We start from the raw sequence: 21,074 nt of genomic DNA on the forward strand, positions 1-21,074 counted from the left end.
GCGACGAGCCGCGCGGAGCCGAGCCGGGCTAAGGCGGTACTAATGCAAAAGCGCCAAAAGTGTTATTACAAGATGAAGTGGACCATCTGATTAGCACAGTGTTGACATTGGTTCTTTCCCCATGTGATCAGAAGTGGCATTACCACATAGAGTAGCTTTAACCACAAAATAAAGAAACAAAGGTTTTTTTTTGGTTTTTTTAATGTGATATTATAGGCCAACAATACATGTTGAAATGAATGTTACAAAACTTTTCAAAGACAGGACTGAACTTTTTCTGACAGTGGCGAAGCATGACTTGGAGAAATAAACACTATAGTACTTGCATATTTCAGGTTCTAAAAGCACTCTAGATTTTTCGGTATAAGCAATGTCTAAAGGCAGTGTTGTTTTTGCTAAACAACAATTTTTCATCATGATCTGCAATAATTAGTTGAACATCTGCATCGGTGGCGTTTTCACATGATTTCACTGCACCTGTCCATATTTTACGAAGAACTAGTTCAATGTCAGTCTGTTATGATCAGTGGCGGACTTCTTCCTCATCTTCTAGTTCATCCTCTTCGTATTCACCCATTTCATCAGCAGTGGCATCCTGGTACTGCTGGTACTCGGACACCAGGTCGTTCATGTTGCTCTCCGCCTCAGTGAACTCCATCTCGTCCATTCCCTCTCCAGTGTACCAGTGGAGGAAAGCCTTGCGGCGGAACATGGCAGTGAACTGCTCAGAGATCCTCCGGAACAGCTCTTGGATGGCCGTGCTGTTGCCGATGAAGGTGGCGGACATCTTGAGGCCGCGGGGAGGGATGTCACACACGGCGGTCTTGACGTTGTTGGGAATCCATTCCACGAAGTAGCTGCTGTTCTTGTTCTGCACGCTCAGCATCTGCTCGTCCACTTCCTTCATGGACATGCGGCCGCGGAAGATGGCTGCCACCGTGAGGTAGCGTCCGTGACGGGGGTCGCATGCCGCCATCATGTTCTTGGCATCAAACATTTGCTGCGTGAGCTCTGGAACTGAGAGGGCGCGGTACTGCTGGCTCCCCCTGCTCGTGAGAGGTGCAAAGCCCGGCATGAAGAAGTGCAAGCGGGGGAAGGGCACCATGTTGACGGCGAGCTTACGGAGGTCAGCGTTGAGCTGGCCGGGGAAGCGGAGACAGGTGGTTACTCCGCTCATGGTGGCTGAGACCAGGTGGTTGAGGTCACCGTAGGTCGGTGTGGTCAGCTTCAACGTGCGGAAGCAGATATCGTAAAGGGCTTCATTGTCAATGCTGAAGGTCTCATCTGTGTTTTCCACCAACTGGTGGACGGAGAGGGTGGCGTTGTAAGGCTCCACCACGGTATCGGAGACTTTCGGGGAAGGCATGACGCTGAAAGTGTTCATGATGCGATCAGGGTACTCCTCGCGAATCTTGCTGATGAGCAATGTGCCCATCCCTGAGCCGGTTCCTCCACCCAGGGAGTGGGTGAGCTGGAAGCCCTGGAGACAGTCGCAGTTCTCAGACTCCTTTCTCACCACGTCCAGTACTGAGTCCACCAGCTCAGCTCCTTCTGTATAGTGGCCCTTTGCCCAGTTATTTCCTGCTCCACTTTGACCTACGTAATGGGGATTTAAAGAGATTTATTTTGGGAAAAAATGTAATAAAACATATAAATATATGAGGCTCTATTCTCTGTGCAACCAAGTAAAGCCGTCATTAGCATATAAACATACATGATTCAGCATTCAGAAACAAATTACGGTGCTATAATCAAGCTTTTTCGCTGCAACAAATACAAGATCCCTGCAGGAATGTATGCTAAAAACATCTATCCAGTTTCAAGCACGGTGGTGGACTCATCCTGATTTGGATTTCCTGCAAGAGGTCAAGATGACTAACTGGTAGAAGGAGAGATGGGTTATATTAAATCATTTGTAAAACAGGTGAAGAGGAAAAGATGACTTCTTGGTATCGATAATGATTCCAAACCACACCTCAAAATCAGTAAGGCCTAGTTAAAGAATTTGCAGTAGTCGTCTCAGTTGACCAACATAACCATCACCCAAAATCTGTGGAGTGCAGTTGAGAAGAGTAAGACATGATTCAACATGCCTCTGAGATCATGAAAGCTGTGTAAAACAACATTTTACATGTTAAGTCTCTTAGGCTGGATTGCACCAACAAGGTTTAACTTTATCGACGATTAGGGCTAATCAGATTTGTAAAACTAGGTTTAAAATGAGTTAATCCAGGTTTAAAATCTAGCAGAGCTCTGTTGCACCATTTACAAATAATCTCAGTGTAGTAATGCTCTGTTTATATATTTAAACTGAGATTAAACTGATTTAAATCCATCTTTAATGCAGGGGAACCTTATTTTTCGATTCATCAGGTATGAGGAGCATGGAAAACAATCATCCCCAAGGAGATGGCCTTCATAAATGTGGTTCTCCAGGAGGGTACAAAGCTGATTGTTTTCAAAGATCCAATCCCGGCCAAGTGCTACAATGTCGGTTATTTCAAATTTTTTTTCACACTCCACTTGAATATTGATGGAGCAGTATCCCTTATGGTTGCGAAAAAACTCTCCATTCCCACCACCAGGATGCTGTATTGTGATGTGTGTGCAATCAGTAGCACCCTGCATCCCTGGAAATCTAGCTCGCATGTAGAAAGCAGCAGCTGTTTCTGCTGTTGGAGAGAATTGGATGTACTGGTTCTTCAGAGATGCAATAGACCGAGACACTGCTGACAGTACGGCAAACTGATGAGTTAATTAAGCCTTGGTGCAACAGAATTTAAACTGAGACCATGATTTTATCTGGTTTGAAAGTCAAACCTTATTGGACCGATCCAGCCTTAGGTGCTTCAAAAATGCAGCTCTGATACTTGTCAAAGGGGGTTGGGCTACAGATGCAGCCAGAGTGAGATGCTTCCTCATGACTGAGCATTTTATCTCTCATCTGATAATCTGGCAGCTCTGTGGCTGTAGACCATCACACTGTGCTTCATCTGTAAGTAGCATGTGCAATGTTTTACTTACTACTCACAGTTCAAGCTAGATCAAATCCATCTTTTTGAAAATCAGGTGTTTTTTCCCCCCCCTAACATGACAAATAAGGTTGAAACTCTTGGTAATAAGAAGCATCTGCTCACAACTAAAGGAAATGTTTCAAAATGAACTGCAATGTTATTCAGCTTCCTCTGATTCAGTCTTGTGCTTTAATACCTAGTTTCAAGAAAAGAATGTCAATTGAATTTAACATAATGATTATAAAAACTAACGGGAGCAAATTGTCACCTCTGCAAAACATTGCTGTTAAACATTGACAAGTTGACATTGGCACGGTTGGTATGTTACCATGACAACACTGGCACAGAGCTCAAAACACTCATGTGCCTCAGTGAAGCCTGAACAAGCAGAACTGTTAATGGTTTTCTGCTTAATCCACCAGGCCAGATAATAAAATTCCTACCTGATCTATAAGGCATCAGTAGAAAATGTATTAACCATCAACTCCTGCTACAACTTAGCATGGATGTGTGTATTTCCTGGAAAGAAAAAACTATATAATCCAATATCCCTATATCTTTACGGAGCACAATGTTTTTTATTCCCTTTTTCTCCAATCTATTTTAAAATTCTTGCTAGAAGAGCTTTCTCGCTGTGACACATCTGCTCATGATCAATGGATCAATGGATTATTGGCATTTCACTGAGCAACTGCAGGAGCATTGTGCTCGGATTATGCAAAAAAATGCAGTGATCTGAGGTGAAAGGGAGCCCATCTGTACAGGATGTGACAGCAGGTGCTGAGTCGATGCTGCGTGTGCAATCAGTTCAGTATGAAGGGTGACGTATGGATTTGCTGTCAACTTACCAAAGACAAAGTTGTCAGGCCTGAATAGCTGTCCAAACGGGCCGGAGCGGACTGAATCCATGGTTCCTGGTTCCAGGTCCACCAGGATGGCACGAGGCACAAATTTGCTGCCTTTAAACAGAAAGGTAGGAAGGGATAGAGGGACGTAATGGATGGAAGACCAAATAAGATATTAACAGTCTCAGTATCTGTGTCGATTGCTGACAGAACATTTGAGGTCCGCTGCAAGGAAAGAAAGCTTTTGATATATTTTATTTAATTAATAGATATGATGAATTTAAAACTACAGCAGATCAAGCCATGTGTTTAAAAATCGCCTCTGGCTCTAGGTTTTTTCCTTGAACCTTTCTTTGTTCCATCCTCTCTGTCTGTGACACTTAAAAAAAAAACTGCTGCAGCATACTTGTTTTCTGGACCAGTGGGGGCTTTCAAAATGCTGAGCTCTGCAGAATACATGCAAACAATGACACTGCTCTCTTAAGTAAATCCCCCCTCTCTTCTTAAGTTGTAATATTGCTTTACTTTGTAGGAAAAGGAAATAAAAAACATCTGCCAATCTGTATTTTTAAGGAAAATTCAGTCATCTGCAATTTCAACCCACATGGCTCAGTAGGTGATGACAGCATGCAGCATGGAAACAAGGGATCAATAATGTGTGCCGCTGCAGGGATGGGGGCAAACACTCGCTCTGGCCTGCAAATAATGAATATGAAGCAAAAAAAAAAAAACAGAAGCACAGCAACACAGTCCTTTCATTCATCAGGCAATAGGGCAGTTTATCATTTAAAAAAATCAAATCAAATCTGAGGACAACCATAACCACAACATGCCACATCGATGAACATGAGATAATGAGATGGCACTAAAGCACAGAGTGTTAGATCAGGCTGCAGATACCTGTGCTCCCTATAGAGAGATGGGGTGCAGAGCAGAAAGGGACAGAAAAAGAGAGAGAGATTTTAGCTGATTCACTGTCCTATTTTCTTTTTTACTGCACTCTCAGTGGGACCTACTTTACCCTGCTTCTAAATTAGAACCATGGACTTTATCTATAGCATTCAAATGAGGTCTGCGGGGAGCATGCATGGATAATGAGTCTTTAAGCATATGAAGATGCAAACATGTAATTTATCCTTAAAGAAACCTTTTTTCCCCCCTTTTTTTTTTCCTTTTTACCTGATGCCTCATTGTAGTAGACATTTATCCTCTCCAGCTGCAGGTCACTGTCACCTTGGTAGCTACCGGTAGGATCGATGCCATGCTCGTCACTTATCACCTCCCAGAACTATTTAGGATTAAAAACATATTCCTGCTGTGACCTTTTCTTGTTGGGGTAAATGAAAGAACAAGGGGACCAAGACAGTGGGAAAATGACTTGAAGGGATGCGCACAAAGGGTTTTCATTCTTTCCTGTTTTTAAGGTTTTGCGCAATATGGTCAAATGCCACGCAGCAGCTGATGGGTCACATCTCTGCAGCCACCGGACCCCACCCTGCGACCTGTAAAGGCTGATTTATGGTTCCGCGTTACACCAACGCAGAGCCTACGGCGTAGGGTACGCGGCAACACGCACCGTACGGTACGCGTCGCCGCGTACCTACGCCGCAGGTTACGCCGTACCCTACGGCGTAGGTTCTGCGTCGATTTAACGCAGAACCATAATTCAGGCTTAACTCACTCACATCTGCTTTATCAAAGGTAAAACGTACTTTTTCCCCCCTAGAGGCGCCTGATGGGTTATTCCAGTCACAGATAGGCTTTTTTGTTAACTGTTTAAAAGAGATCAGTATAACACAACAACAACAATCACCATTTAATTCGTCCCGTGCTGTAATGACATGATATAGATACCTTCGCTCCGATCTGGTTGCCACATTGTCCGGCCTGGATGTGAACGATTTCCCTCATGGTGAGCTGCAGATGTCGTGCGCAGAGCTTGCTTGCTTGCTTGACTTCCCCGCGAGGTCCACTCTTCAGTCTGTTGCTGTTGTGTTTCTCGGAGTCAGCACTTGCCTCATTTCTAGGCTGCGCGTCGAGCCGGCCGGATGGATGGACGTGCTGCTGGTTGGATGACGCGGCGCATGGCGCAGCATCTTTGTCAGCCAATGGGAGCGCTGCGGTTTGATGCAGTGGACCGGAGGATCATGCGGCATCATCCTCCTGACATCACCCTGTCCCATGCGAGGTTTTTTGGGGTTGTTTTTTTTTCTCTCTCTCCTTTCCTCCCACCCATGAATTGATCCTGTTCTGTGCTTGTTCTGTTAGCTGTTTTCCTGCCTGGAGGAGTCTGACTCTGTAGTCCATGGGCCAGACCAGATATCAGTACCACTCAAGGTGACAAAACTTGCTTATCATTTTTGAAAATATCTATGTCTGTAGATGATATTTTGGTATGATAACCCTTCCTGAGTGGCAGCTGTATCATAGTTACCCACCCCTTCAGAAAATTACATTTTAGATGCTGCTGCATATCCTGGTTTAGACTCATGTACATGATATCTGTCAATGTTTCACAATATTGTCTTTGCTTAAAAGGTCCCCTTTAAAATGATACCATTCATTCAAGCTAAGATGTGTGGGTATATTATACATTTCCTGAATCCTTATGGTCCTGTGAGTATTCCAGTTTTTGTCTTTTGTGTCTCTGTTGTTCCTAGATGACACAGGGCTAAAAGATAGTATATCATTTAGGTGAAAATTGTGTAAAAATGTGTGTTGTTTATAGTTTAAAGAGCTGCAGTGACCTCTATGTTGGTCAGAAAGATTCACATCTTAGCTTGAATGAATGCTTAGAAGGTCCCCTTTAAAATGACACCAAAGACAATATTGTAAAACATTTACAGATATCTTGTACATGAGTCTAAACCAGGATATGCACCAACATCTAAAATGTAATTTTCTGAAGGGGGTGGGGGACTTCATGAGCTGATAATTATGATACAGCTGCCACTCAGGAAGGGTTATCATACCAAAATATTATCTACAGACATGGATCTTTTCAAAAATCATAAGTAAGTTTTGTGAAGTGAAAAATGAAAAAAAAAGTGAAAATTTGGGCTCTGGCCCATGGACTATTACAGGAGCTGAGCTGCCAGTTCAGAAGATCATTTGGGTATTTTTTTTTAGGGCTAACCAGACATGAAAACAATTCATCATCAAAGAAAACGCAGGAACCACCAGAACAGATTGATTTTAATGAGGTTGAAAAATCAGCTGAGCCCCCTACTTTCTTCAAGCAGTTTTGCTGAGTCTTGCAGACGTCACAGCCTTTGGGGCTTGAATGCAGCCCCACCTCAGGTTTGCTGCCAGTCAGCCGCTACCGGTCAGGATTGTTGTCGCAAATGCTTCCTCAGTAAGGAAATGCAAATGAACATATTCAGAATATTTTTGTATATCATCAAAGCTGATAAAGAAACAACAAATGCTTTTAACTCCGGTTCCAAAACAGTTGAGACTTGTGTAAAAATGCAAATGAAACCAGAATGCTTAATTTGCAAATCTTATGAGGACATATTTTACTCCCAAAGGAACATGTGCATCATATCAGATGTTGAAACTGAGACATTAGCTCAATTTGAATTTGATGGCAACATACCATTTAAATTTCCCTTTGGGGATTAATGAAGTTTTCTTTTAACTGAATGTTGCTGTAGAACCTCTAGGAACCTTTCAACATTGATGGTGGTGTCGTTCTAGATGTGTAAGCCGCCCACACCAGGCACTAACACTACCCCATAGCATCAGAAGTGTAGGCTTTTGAACTCAGCGCTGATCAAAATAAAAACAAATAAAAAAAAATGTAAAAACTGGACGCATGGTCCCTCTCTCCTTCAAAGTCCTTGTGATTTTATGTTGAGGAACAGTTTCCTGAAAAGTGGTTGATCATTGTTACACCTAGGAGGCTCTGCCTCTCTGAAATGTCTCTTTAATACCGAGTCATGTTACTGGCCTGCTGCCAATTAACCAGCTCAGTTGTCAAGTGCTGCTTGGGTGTTCTTTTTTACTTGTGCCAGTTACTCTTCCAGCCTTTTGTCGGCCTTGTTCCAACTTTTCCGAGTGTTAATGCCATTACATTCATCTGATATGTTGTTTATATTTGGTTGGAAATGGATCTATGGATCAGAGCTTATTTGAAACTGGGGTTGTATAAAATCAAATAGGAATTCAAATTACACCGAAGCCAAAATTTGTACGGGAACCATGTATTGTTTAAGATATAAATGGGGGCCCGTATGGGATTCTTCTCTGCTTTCATATTGGCCACATGTGAACTGCTCACTTGGGTTCACTTATGTAGCTGGTCCAAGTGGGACCCAGATAAGACAGCTATTTTGGGCCCATTCCCATTCATCATCCATGTACCTAAGTTTTACCATTGCAAGCAATTTACAGGGAGCCAAAATGGAGCTCATATCTCATATGGGATGTCATTTACCGCCCATATATGTCTCAGACGAGCCCGAAATACAAGTGTTGCCTGGGTAAAACAACTCAATCAAGTTTATTGAAAAAAAAAAAAAAAAAAAAAGCCACAATGCTGAATGATCTCTTTTCATTGTCTCAGTGGCTTAGATGCAATTGCGTCAATTCCCGGCACCCGTTGCTAACATTTGGGTGAAAAGCAACAACTTCTTGCTGACTCAACGGTAAAATGTCTCATGATGAGCCAGGTAGGACTCGTCAACTTAATAGGTTAGATGTCAAGTTGCTGACTCCTGCTTGACTCAGTGCAGCGCATAGATGGAAATCATGGTGCGGATGCAGAGGCGCAGCTTGTGAACAGGCAAGGCAGGCAACTGCTTGGGGCCCCGAGTTGTTGGGGGGCCCATGAGGCAAAAAGTAAATAATTACTTTTATTACAAAAGTGTTTCCTATCAGGGGTTTTGAGGACTAAAAAAGTATTGAAGGCTGTTTTTACTGTACAGATCTCAAAATGTGGTAACCGCAATGACCACATCCTCCTCCTTAAACAAACATAAGGCAATTATCAATGACATCTCAGTAGCCAGTAAGAAACCTCCCTTAAGGGGCCCCACGTTGTCATTCCCATGATCACGGCCATCCACCTCTACGCAGTGTCAAAAAAAAAAAAAAAAAAAAAAAAAACTACACACAGTGTCGTGTGTGTAAATTAGCAGTGTGCAAAATAAATATAAATTTCATAAAGTTTTCATTGGTGTCAGTTTATTATAACATAACGGTGATGAACGCATGGTTTGAGGGGCCCCCTAGAAATTTTTGCCTAGGGCCCCAACAGACCCTAGAATCGCCTCTGTGCGGATGACGGGGACTGGATCCCCCATCTTGATCCCCATGTCCAGTATGTCGTTTTAGATCTTACTATGGTATTTTGCACAAACTCAGTAAACATAAACGCAGATACAGTACATTTGTTCGAACACTTTAAAAAGCTGAGGATCTTCCCCTCTGTTTCATCATAGAGGTTTGATTCACATCTAATCTCCAGCATCAGCTGCCATACAGAAACATATGCCAACATCAATGAGGTCACGCCTTGCTGATGAAATGCGGGAGTCAAAATTCACCCACGAGACTTATAACATCAAATGGAAAACAATCAACTGAACTTACTGCTGCTTTAGGTGGTTTTACAAGTTACTGAATCATACCCAGTTCTTGTTAAATACATGATGAGGCTGGCTGTCTAATACGTCATGTATTGTTCACCTTTTGGCAGGGTTTAAAGGAGAAACCTCATCCCACCAGGGTACCGGTTTCATTTTGAAAACTGAATTTTCTATGAAGCCTTTAATGCTGAGAGTAACAGCAGGACTCAGTCTGGCAGGATCCTGGAAACAGTCCTCTGGTTCTCTACTGCAGTGGTTCCCAAACTTTCTGTGCCCAAGGCACACCAAAGGACAAACAAAAATTTCAAGGCACATCTATTGTGCAAAATAGCCTTATAACACATGTTCACTAATATCATCTGTTTATCTGTTAAGTTTATTATTTACTAATGCCAAATAAGATATGACAAAGACAACTATTCTACTCATGAAATATTTATTAACAAAATACTTCACAAAAATATTTAAACTTTATCAAATTGGGCTTCATCAAACAGACCCATTTCAGGAGGATTTTTTAGATAAAGAGTTTGCCTCTGTATTATGGAATGAGTGCATTCAAAGTAGTATATAGTAAATTAAAATAATTATTTTTGTCTAGTTGTATACTATATTGCAGTAGGCTATGGTTGTCACAAAATCCCACGGCACACTTGGACTTGCCTCAAGGCACACCAGTGTGCCGCGGCACACAGTTTGGGAACCACTGCTCTACTGTGATCCAGACTTGATCTCGTCAATAAAACTGCTGCAGTTTCATAAAATTTTTATACAAACATATCTTGCTGATCAGAGATGATTCAAAATAATAGTCTTCTCCTCTGCTAAAAATGTGACATTAAAATGTGTGATTATGTGTCAAGTATCTGAAACTCTACTGAGCCTCTGCGATGTTCCTGCTCTGGACATCCATCCGTGGCTGCAACTGTGACTTTAACACCTGGAAAATGTCGATATAGACATGTAACAATGAATCACCAACAGCCACATTTGATCAATAAATAGTGGTTTATTTTAACAACAGGTATGGCTTATATACAAGTGCATTATGTCTGTTAAAACAACAAAATGAAACCAAACAAGAGGAACTCATAAATGAACAATCCACATTTTTTTAATTTTTTTTTTTTACATTCATTCAAATCTCCAGAAACAGAGATTCTGAGTCACTCTATGTGAGAGAAGCGAAACCTGAAAAATGTGTACTGGGGACCTCATTTCGGGTTCATAACAAGCCTTAATCCAGTCCATATCATTTGTGATCCTTCATCTTATAGAAGCTGGATGCTTCCACATGTCCTATTCAAAAAGATAAAAACCAATTCTTTCTTTCTTTGTTATGTTTTCCCTAACCTTTCCAACAATGAATGTCTACCAAGCCGTCCTGTCGCTGGTGCTAACATTGCCCTGCATTGCTTGCACTGGCTTTACCTCAAAGCTACTCCACATCGAGTCGAAATAAAGGCGATGTATTGTCTCCACTCGGTGAAACAGTTGCACGGCAGAAAGTGGTAGTAACAGATCGCAGCGGCGACATGGCTGTATTGTGCTGTATCACTGGACAAAAAGGTTTAACTTCTGTAAATACACGAGACAAATAGAGAGACCAACACTAACATGATACAGACTGAGATACGCGAGGCTACTGACCACTGCAGTCAACACACTCAGACGCCACGAGTTTCTCATGGGATCCATTATCAGCACCCTCTCTCACATGGAGATCTATTGCAAATGTTAATGTGTAACTAGCAGTTTCCATTTTACCTTTAACATCCCAACCCATGTTCCCTTTTTTATTTTTAACTGTAAAAACACTAAATCTCTCACTACATGATTGCAGGTCATTGTGCTTTGAGGTGCAGCAGCACAGCATACATAATGTATTGCTCGACATTAAACAATCACATGAATGTCTCAGTAATAATAATGATGATGTGATGGTCTTTTAAAAATACCACCTTGCTTCAATCAGTAATTGAGTTTTCATCAAGGGTGCATTTTGAAAATACAACCACAAGATTTTCCTCATTCGTCCACAGGCCCATAGATGTCAGTGCACAGACTGAATTAGGGCGGGTAGTACCTAAACAGTTTCTCCAAACGTGTGCCACAATGTGGTAACAGAAAATCTGCCAAGCCTGGCGATGGGTTTGACTCCTGAATCACACCTTAACAAACTGCTGATACTCCCTGTGTATATTATTTACTGAGTTTTATCGTATTTGAAATGACAAGACATCATTCACTTGGCTCCAAAGTTTTACAGTACTGCAGAGTGGTTCCCAACCGGTTTTATCCTCTTCAGGGTCACACAGGGGTTGGAGCCTATCCCAGCTGCCACATCTGGAACACGCTGGGAACATCCCGCACAGGCTGCCAGTCCCAACAGAGAGCAAGTTTATTATTAATATTGTGAGGCTTGTTGTAAACAGTGCAACATCCATAATCGTACATCCTCCTTCAGGCAAGTATCACACTTTGAATGAAAAAGGTGTTACATATTTAAGTCAAGTATACCGCCGTCCACAGGTGGACTTGAGCTTTGGAAGGAAAAAGTGCTTCCTTACGATAGAGTCTGTCATGTTATGAATATCAATAGTTTGCACAGGGTTATTTCTAAAATGTCATATTGTCAAGTGTATTGCATCGCATTTGCATGTGTTACTGAATGAATGGACTGACGTACTGCTGTTAACCACGTTAATGTGAGAACATGAGCTTGAAAACACACTGAAAGTTTAGTGAAGGATCAACATTTGGCAATCACATCAAACATTTCAGAGTCTACAGGTTTCATTTCGAAAACAGATTAAGTCTCTTTTGAGACTCGATACATCTTTTGACAAGTTCACGTTAATGTTCATGCTTTGTCCCCACTGCACAAAATAAGGGTGCCACCGCATCAAAAGGTGCCACGAATACTGTAAGAAATTAAGTATAGCTCTGTACAATAAGGGTGCACCATGGGAGATTCTCAAAAGTAAGGGTTTAAATTTAAAAACAAAACTGAGTCAAGCTCAGCTGTCCATTTACGTACATTTTCACATTTACAAAAAAAAAAAAAGCATTTGCATACCGTACATTGACTTGGCCAGAACAACTGCGAAATAAGTTTCTGCATAACACAAAATTGGTCATGTTTTTTGACCACCATCACTGCTCACACAATAAACCATGTGCTGGTATATGAGCTCCGTCTCATCTCACTTTTAATTAGTCAAATGGTGATGAAACTTGCAGTCTTCTGCATTTAAAGGCAGGGTAAGAAATTCTATAAGATTTCTAACCCGGAACACTTTTTGTCACATTTAGTGAATATCTCCTCACCCTCCGCTAGCTGCCCATCTTCTGAATACATTGTCAATAAAAAAACAAAAAAAAAACAATCCTCATACGTATCCCTGGGTTCATAAACAGGAAGCAAACACTGCAACAGCCAATCACCGACAGGGGGAGAGGTTGGAACTCAAGCACATCGAATGAGGGAGGGAGGAAGAGGGAGGAGCTCTCTGAGTTTTATTGTCGTTTTTTTTTTCAAATATCAACAGAGGGTTATTCCAGAAAGGATTAAACAAACTAACCATGAGATAGAGCCTGAACCTGAAGTTTTCAGAATGTAAAATGTCGGCTCCATAACACCGCCTAACATTGCATCAGTCTGTGGTTTCGTCAACCTCTTACGGTGACAAGTGCACAAATTATTTATACCTTTGTATAAGTTTTGTCAATCCCCAGATGGCAATGCCATTTTGTGACAATATCCAAACCCCAGCCTTGATGGACTTGAAATTCTCGACATAAGCTGAATAAAACCAGACCACACCAGGTTCAGAGGGCGTGTCTCCATGGTGATAATCGGATTCTGTGGCTTTTAAAAACAGAAAATGCAGGTTTACTCTGAGTTTACTTAACCAGCTAAGTACCCCCCCACACAGACATATTGAGATGTGAGAGTATCCAGAAATTGCTTACCCTGCCTTTATGAATTTTCAGATAGGGTGTTACTAGCTATATACCCGAACAGGCAAATACTTCACAGCCATTAACGTTTTGGCACTATATCTACATTTAGTTTTGGTAAGGGTATTTTTTGGTTTGTGTTTAAAGAAAAAGCACAAAAAAAAAAGTCCAATTAACATTGTCTACCTTTGTATAGGCAAAAAGTACTTGATTACATTCAGAATTTTTTTCCCTCCGTATTGGTAAGGCGACGTTTTTTTTAATGCAAAAAATTTAAGACAAACATTTCATGTGAGCAAAAGTACCAGTGTTGATTTTTTTTTTCCTAAGTTTTTACCTTCATTGCATGTTTTTTTTTTTTTTTTTTTTTTTTTTCTCAAACCAGTGCTGATGACACGTCTCAATGATTGTGGGTTTTTTGTCTTCAAAATGATAGACAGCAACTTTCCCCTTTCATTCACATCCGAGTATCTTAAGCGCTGGTGATATCCAGTGACATTCCTGAAGAGCAGAATCAAATGTCACATTGTCACAAACCAGCCTGTGGCACTCTCTCACTTTTGTGGTCTCATTTATTGGCTAAATGCACAAGGAGAGGAAGGGGAGGGGGGGTAAGGGTGGGTTAGTGGTAGGAGGGGCTGTGAGAGGGGAGAGAGCAGCTCTGTAAGACAAGTCCGCTCAACTCCAGGTGGAAGCCGCCTTCGTGATGTACCTGGAGTCTGAGCCTGACCGTTCCCAGCCCCCACCCCTCCCGTGGTACTCGTATGGGTGGCTGCCCTCTGGTGCAAACACTCAGAGCTTCATTTCCTCGCTGAGTCATGACAACGCTGTGCTATTAAAAGTGTTGTTTTCTGTTCTGGCACTCTCCCTGTCCCTGATAGAGAGGACGCCAGAGTCTATGGGGGAGGACACGGTGCAGTCTATTAAAGAGGAGGGAGCCGCTTCTGTAGAGCTCGAGTCCCTGATGGGACTTGATACTGAATCCAAGATGAGGGAAATGGCTGAGTCCGGTACAATGTCTGTGACAGTCAAGGGGCTTGATTCCGGTGTTGAGGTATGCACAATGTCTGTGACGGGGAGAACAGAGGGAGACATTGTCGTGGTGTTGACAGTTTGAACTACAGGGGGAGTGGAGGAGTCCACTGAGGGCTTATGGTCACAGTCGATAGGTGGATGCATTGTGGGAGTTGCAAAAACAGTAACTGGACTCTTAGCGGTGGAGGAATGAGTGGCTATATCTTTGACGCGGGGAGAGGTAGAATCTAACTGAGGCAGCTGGGAGTCTCTGATGGAAGGACTAACTGTGGATTCATCTAATGTTTCTAACTGGATGGGAATGTGAGAGTGTGGGGTAGTGGAGGGTGGTGGGTGACGGGGAATATCAGCCATAGGAGTGGGAACAGGGGATGGAGGGAAAACATCAGGCAAAGATGAAAGGGAGTTTGATAACGCAGCATGATCATCTTCAGGTGGATACGTCTTTGTGTCGCTCGGGTCGATGTCATTAAACTCTGGGTTTGGAGACTCTAGCGTGGAGCTAGGTGGGGGCTCGATGATGGGTATGGTGCAAATTAGTGAAGAGGCGGATGGAGGTTTGGGTGTGGGGGGAGGGGGAGGCCCTGAGTCATCCTCATCTGCAGTGGAACGAGCAATTTCCGTCACTTGGAGAGGAATACAATCAGTCAGCACCTCCACAGAATCCAAAACAATTGCAGGAAGCTCTTCCGCATCGGACAAAAGCGGGTCCGTGACGCAGGGGGCTTTGTGTAAAGGACTGGAAGATAATAGGTGCTCTTTGCTGAGACGTGTGATGCCGTCTTTCCCGAGCCCCGTAACGTGGGCCGGGGACGAAGACGAGACAGAGTGACCGTTGGAGTCTTTAGGCTCGGGCTTGCCGGGGCGCAGCTCCATGGGCGTGGTGGCAGACACGTCCCCGGCGAAAGGAACAGTCAAATCGAGAGCGGAGGAGGCGGTTGAGTCCATGGTGGACACTGCAGTGGGAGGCACCTCATGAAGGGGCGTGTCATGCACTCTGGTGTAGTCCCTGCCGCTCTCCGACTGGACCATTTGGAGGCGCTGTTCTCCAAGTTTCCTCGGGGGAAGTAGAGGTTGCCGAGTGTAGTTTTCAACGTCAGCCAGAATCTCTGGGAGTGGTTGGTTACGCGTCTCGGGCAACAGGAGAATGCAAATGATGCAAATGAGAGTGCAGCAGGCGAAGATAATGTGGTGAAGGAAATAGCCCTTCTGGTTGTGCAGTTCCATGATGGGTGCGGTGAGCATCCCGAAGCCGGCGCTGGCCAGTACCAGGCCCACACCACCACCCCTATAGGAAGACAGAACATTATATTACCTGGTAGGATTTAGGGATGCCACACATTTCTGAAAACGTCCTAAAAATACAGACAACAAAAAAGCAGGCTGATGTTTTCACCGGGTAAATAACGGCAGAGAGTGCTGCAGTGCTATCAAACACTTCACTCTGAATATTACTCCATTCTGTCCTGCCATTACCCAAAGCCACCACCAGATGGTTTCCTTGACGCACTTTTCTCACAGCAACACCTCTGCATTACCCACACAGAGGGAAGCACCATGTATTCTTACAGGAATCATTTGTACCAGATGTAGATAACATTTGACACAAAACTGTAAGAATACATCATTTTCAGTAGTTTCATCCTTTCACAGAGCAGTTACAAAGGGGGGTAATCTATCCATCAGATGGGCTCCCAGGATAAAAAACAACCAGTGAGTCGACTACACTGCAAGCTGACCAAAGCATCAAGATGGTGGTAAAAAAGGAGTCTTAAAAAAATAAAAATGACAAAGGATGTCTACCTTATCACCTCTACACCATCTGATGGTGCAGTCCTGGTCTGGCAGCGGGCTTACCTGATAACAGTTGGAGTGATTTCAGCACAGAAGAAGATGCTCAGGTTGCTGACTGCGTGGGAGGAGAACATACCAATGATGGAGAAGGCGATGGAGAGGTTCTTTTTCAGCTTCTCTGAGCTATCCGCTGCAGATGAAGCAGAGGAGACAGAACAATTCTCACTCAGCATCCAAAAAGACGTAAACACGGGGCAGGAGAGAATATTTCTCATTTCTTATTTTATCTCATTAAAGTGTCATTTCATAAAAGTCAATACTACAATAGTTGATAGTAACAATGGGATGTTGAGTACTTTACAGAGTGGTGCAATTTAAAGGAACCTGAGAGTTAAAACAACTCTAGATCTAATATTAAAAGTGTCGAAACTTTTCAACAAAATGGCAATTCTGCAAAATATTCTGTTCTCCCTTGAAACTATTTAGATTCATGTTAATTTGTTCCCTTACAAAAGTTTAAACTCCCTACCATCTATTAATAGAGCTAGGGATGTTTTAACTTGAGATTATTCCTTTAACATAAAGACACAAAGAAAAAAGGAACATTTTTCTGTATCCAAAGTCTCCCGTCACTTATCAGAACTTATCTTCTTCGTCAAGATGTAGCCTGACTGCCAAAAGGCTGCAAAGATAACTGGAACTTATTCAATGCAATCACCTCAATTTATGCAACTTATTGTTGTCAGATCAAATTTTGAGAAACTGAATTTGAGCTCCTTTCCACAAAATAAATCAGAATGATAGGAATGCAGTCACCTCAAATCTGTACAGCACAATACATGTCTTCTATTACTCGATCACAAGAGACTTTCAAACACTGGATCTTATCATTGTAAAATAATCACTATTACCTTTGGAGCACGAGTTCAGTAACCAGCATCAACCACGAAGCGGATAAATAAGCAAAGATTATCACTTCGTTATGGGAATCTACCAGGTTCGTATTATTCTGTTACATCACTCACAGAACTAAATTAATGATTGACTTTTCTCAAGGATTACAAGCACATACAAGAAGCAATGAGACAATGAATAAACAGATGAACGTACCTATGTTCAGCTGGGCATTGTACTTATCCAGCACTAGAGATTAAAGAGAAAAACAAATGTGTCAGTGAGAAACACAAAGTGAAAAAACAGATACAATAGGGCCTTCGTACTGTCAGTGCTCGGGCCCTAATAATTCACCACAAGCACTTAAACAAAAGTGAAATGTTAAATATAAAATATGCCCCAAGAGTTGAGTTTACAGTAGCGTGTCTTTAGCCAGCAACACAAACAGTTTCCGGGGAAACAAGATTAGTGTTGACTCAGGTTAAATATTAAGTTTCTGGTGTAGTGGCGTGATCATTCGGAGGCCATCTTAGGTACACATTGATGAGAAACCCTGTAATCACCTCTGGTTACGCCACAAGAAACAACAAAGAGTAAGCAAGTAAGTATCCCTCACATGTTTAGGATATGAGGGATAAAGACTGTCAAAGGTTAAAAGGTTTCACATGAGGAAGCGGCGTCCGTACCTGTGACGGTTACTAAACAGCAACTGTCATCAAATCTACCACAAACCACAGGGTTTTGTACTTAAGACTTTGATTGGGTAAGGGGAAAGTTGTGGTGAAAGCTGGATTCTATTTTCTTCATCTTGCATTTTGCAACTGCAGCAACCTCAAGGTTGCCAACTAAAGAAACCTTGTTTACTTGTGTTCAGTATCTAAACTAAATCCTATCTTTTTTCTTTAGATGTGAACTCATTTTTATTTGGCCAACAGATCTGACAGTTTTTTGAACTTATTATTTTCATCTCGACGTTCATAAATTATCCTTATTCCTTTGATCCTTTTTTTTTTAACTCTACATTTTAATGACCGGTATTCTGTCTGTTGTGTGTATGCAGGGGGTTGGGGTTTGTGTGAGAAGTGGGCCATGTTTCTACTTTTTAAATTGTACAATTTTTAAACATGTAAAGCACTTTGTGCTACATATATGTATGAAAAGTGCTTTCTAAATAAAGTTTGATTGATAGATTGATTGTGCCACGTGGCTTCAGCCAGGATCAACCAGGTGTCAGAGGACACGTGTTTCTCATCCAGTACTCACAGTTGACCAGACCCAGCTGCAGCAGCGATGCGAGCGCCGTGATGATCATGAACGTGAGAAGGCCTCCGCGCCGCCCCATCAGGCTAACAGCTGGACACAAGGCTATGCAGGAAGCCACGGCGATGCCCGCCATGGTGTAATAGTCTGCATAGAAGCTGTGGAACATAGTGGTCTCCTGGCCGTCCTGAATCATCATGCTGCGAGCAAAGCAGTGGTGGATGCCATAACCTGTTAGCCTGGGTACAAAACAAAACAGAGGAGCAAAACACTTAGGAAGAGCAACTGGTACAGACCGAGCAATGCTTTGGGTAAATATGTGGATATTTGTTTTGAGATGGTAGCTAAAGGTGGTTCAGAAAGAATATAAAGATGTAAGGGATGGGCAGACGGAACATAGGAATAAAATGGTTTAAACAAACGGAGAGAGTAAACAAAGGAGAAAACACTATATCAAACCGAGTCGAACAGATGAAGAGCTTTTACAGGGAGGGAATAAAGAAAAATCTTTAATATGTGTCTGTGTCTCATGTCGAGATTTGTTAAAGTAAAGAAGTACTCCGACGTCATCACTGACTTATTGACACAGTGGAGCACAGCTCAAAGGCGCACACGCACACAAAGTAAAGCAAGAATCCCTCGTCGTTGTCTAATGTTTCCTAAGGATAAAACTTGTGTAAAATTGATGCTGATTGAGGGAAAATGAGCAACCATGCCCCAAAGCAGAGATATGCCCACGTCTGCCGAGCTGCAGATGTGGTCTCAGATGGAGGGATGAGGAGAGGTGAGAACCCATTCAAGATCAAAACAAATAGTGCAACACTAAAGAGGAAGTGAGAGCTACAGATCGATGCTGTACCGACCCTGCAGGTTAACAGTGGTGTCAGAACGGCTGTGACTGGCAGCTCTGATCGGCAGCTCTGATCGGCAGCTCTGATCGGCAGCTCTGACCGGCGGATCTGCCCCCCCCGCCTCACCTCACATTAGTACCTCGCCACTCCCATGTCTCAGGTTTTTAAGCACTGGTGTAGGGCTGACACTTACGAGTTAACACATAAGACGACGATGTTCTTCCACAGGTTCCTCGTTCCAACCATTTTAACGATGCATGTCTTTTTGGGTTTCTTCTGAAGTGCCCTCTGAAGTTCTGGAAATAAAAAAAAGTTATAAATCAGATATAAAGGTGGAAGAGCCTTATAATATCAAATTACATGCATTACCGCCAGCTCAAACCTTTTCTTTAAAACAAAAGAGTTGCAGTGGCCTCTGTAAACGTAGGTTCATTCTTCGTTTCTTACCATTTTCCCATTTCTAACCCTTTTTTTTTGTGATAAACTCAGAACACCAGCAGCCGGAGGAAAGGGATTTTTTAGCTCATAGCAGGATTTTTCATGCTTTCCTTTTTATGAGCTTAACTCTCCTAGAATCTCATCCTGTGAGACATCTCTTAAAAACAAAGAGGATGAAGACTTCACAGAAGAATCTTTAGTTTTGGTCATATTATTGTGACTACCACTTCCACTTTTGCACAAATAGTCAACAGAAAACGGAGGCAGCAGATGACCATTCAAAGGTAAAGCTGTCATGTAATGCATAATGATTAAGTAGTGTTACAGCACAACTACGTCATATGAATGAGGCAAAAAACAGCTGGAAACTAGACTTTGATGGCTTTGAATCGACTGAGTACGTCACATCCAGAGCTGCCAGAGATGTCCCAATGTAAACAAAGTGTTTCCATTATGCTTTAGCGATAAACTGGATGGTCTATATGTCTGAAAAGTCATCTCATTAAGAGGTTTCTGAGATACTTGGCATTTTTTAATCAAAAGGTGTTTCCATTACAGGCTTATCTTAGCAATATTTCATGTTTTGAGCTATTCTAGTGGTAATGGAATAGTGACAGAAGAAGTAGTGAGGTCAAAAAAATAAATAAAGTGCAACTTTTAAAATAATGGCCATGCTTGATTGTCCCATCATTAAAACACAAGTAGATTTAACTACATTACAACTGTGTATTACTACAAGATCGGTGCTTTGCAGATGTACTATTTAATTTATGCAAAACAGTTTTAGTTCATTCAGTCGGGCAGAGTCATGCCTGAAACCTCCAGAGATCACCATGAATGTATAGGCCTGTTGTATTTGAATCACTGGCAACTTGGCTGATTATGGCGCATGCAGCATCATTCTCTCTCATACTGCAACGCCATCATTTCGTTTTGGAGATTAATAGGATATGATTCAGCTAAATTCCATTCAGATGCAACTCTGGATGTTTAAACGTTTTCTTGGCAACAAATAATGAACACAATATTTTAAACTGCTAAGTGAGCTCATTAGAAATGTCTACAGTTTTATTTGTCAATCACGCTCCACAATGCCAAATTAAAGTTATTTAAGCTGTCCAGTAGTTTTAATTGGCTTAAAAAAAACATTTAAAAGATATTGAATTAGAATTAAACATGAATAGGAACACTGATATTATTTGAAGACACTTGAGCTACCATTATAAGTTGACTGGTATGTTTACATGTTTTGATCCAACATGTCAAACATAACCTGCTCCAGAACAGGTTTGGATTTCAGGACAGGTTGCCGTGGCAACACACCCGGGTAGGGAGTGAACGACATTCATGGGAATGAATACCCAAGGTAACCTTGCTGAGGCACTGATC

At 42.2% G+C, this 21,074-nt stretch overlaps 2 protein-coding genes across 2 annotated transcripts in view; both read right to left on the reverse strand.

The window, feature by feature from the left end:
* Window positions 1-195: 195 nt before the first annotated feature.
* On the reverse strand, window positions 196-5,907 carry LOC133452754 (tubulin beta-2A chain). The gene is made up of 4 exons (XM_061732359.1): window positions 5,714-5,907; window positions 5,039-5,147; window positions 3,863-3,973; window positions 196-1,596 (listed from the first exon to the last, which is right to left on the reverse strand). The coding sequence occupies exons 1-4, from the start codon at window positions 5,768-5,770 to the stop codon at window positions 524-526; spliced, it is 1,350 nt and encodes a 449-aa protein (XP_061588343.1). The 5' UTR covers window positions 5,771-5,907; the 3' UTR covers window positions 196-523.
* A 4,532-nt stretch (window positions 5,908-10,439) lies between these two features.
* The window catches only part of slc22a23 (solute carrier family 22 member 23), a 42,593-nt gene continuing 31,958 nt past the window's right edge, over window positions 10,440-21,074 (reverse strand). The window contains exons 6-10 of the mRNA XM_061732360.1: window positions 19,441-19,543; window positions 18,400-18,635; window positions 17,353-17,385; window positions 16,306-16,432; window positions 10,440-15,736 (exon numbers count right to left, since the gene is read on the reverse strand). Coding sequence (XP_061588344.1) covers window positions 14,230-15,736; window positions 16,306-16,432; window positions 17,353-17,385; window positions 18,400-18,635; window positions 19,441-19,543 — 2,006 coding nt within the window. The 3' untranslated portion in view covers window positions 10,440-14,229. The remainder of the gene's footprint in view (window positions 15,737-16,305; window positions 16,433-17,352; window positions 17,386-18,399; window positions 18,636-19,440; window positions 19,544-21,074) is intronic.

This window comes from Cololabis saira, chromosome 10, assembly GCF_033807715.1.
Source record: "Cololabis saira isolate AMF1-May2022 chromosome 10, fColSai1.1, whole genome shotgun sequence".
Lineage (NCBI taxonomy): Eukaryota > Metazoa > Chordata > Actinopteri > Beloniformes > Belonidae > Cololabis > Cololabis saira.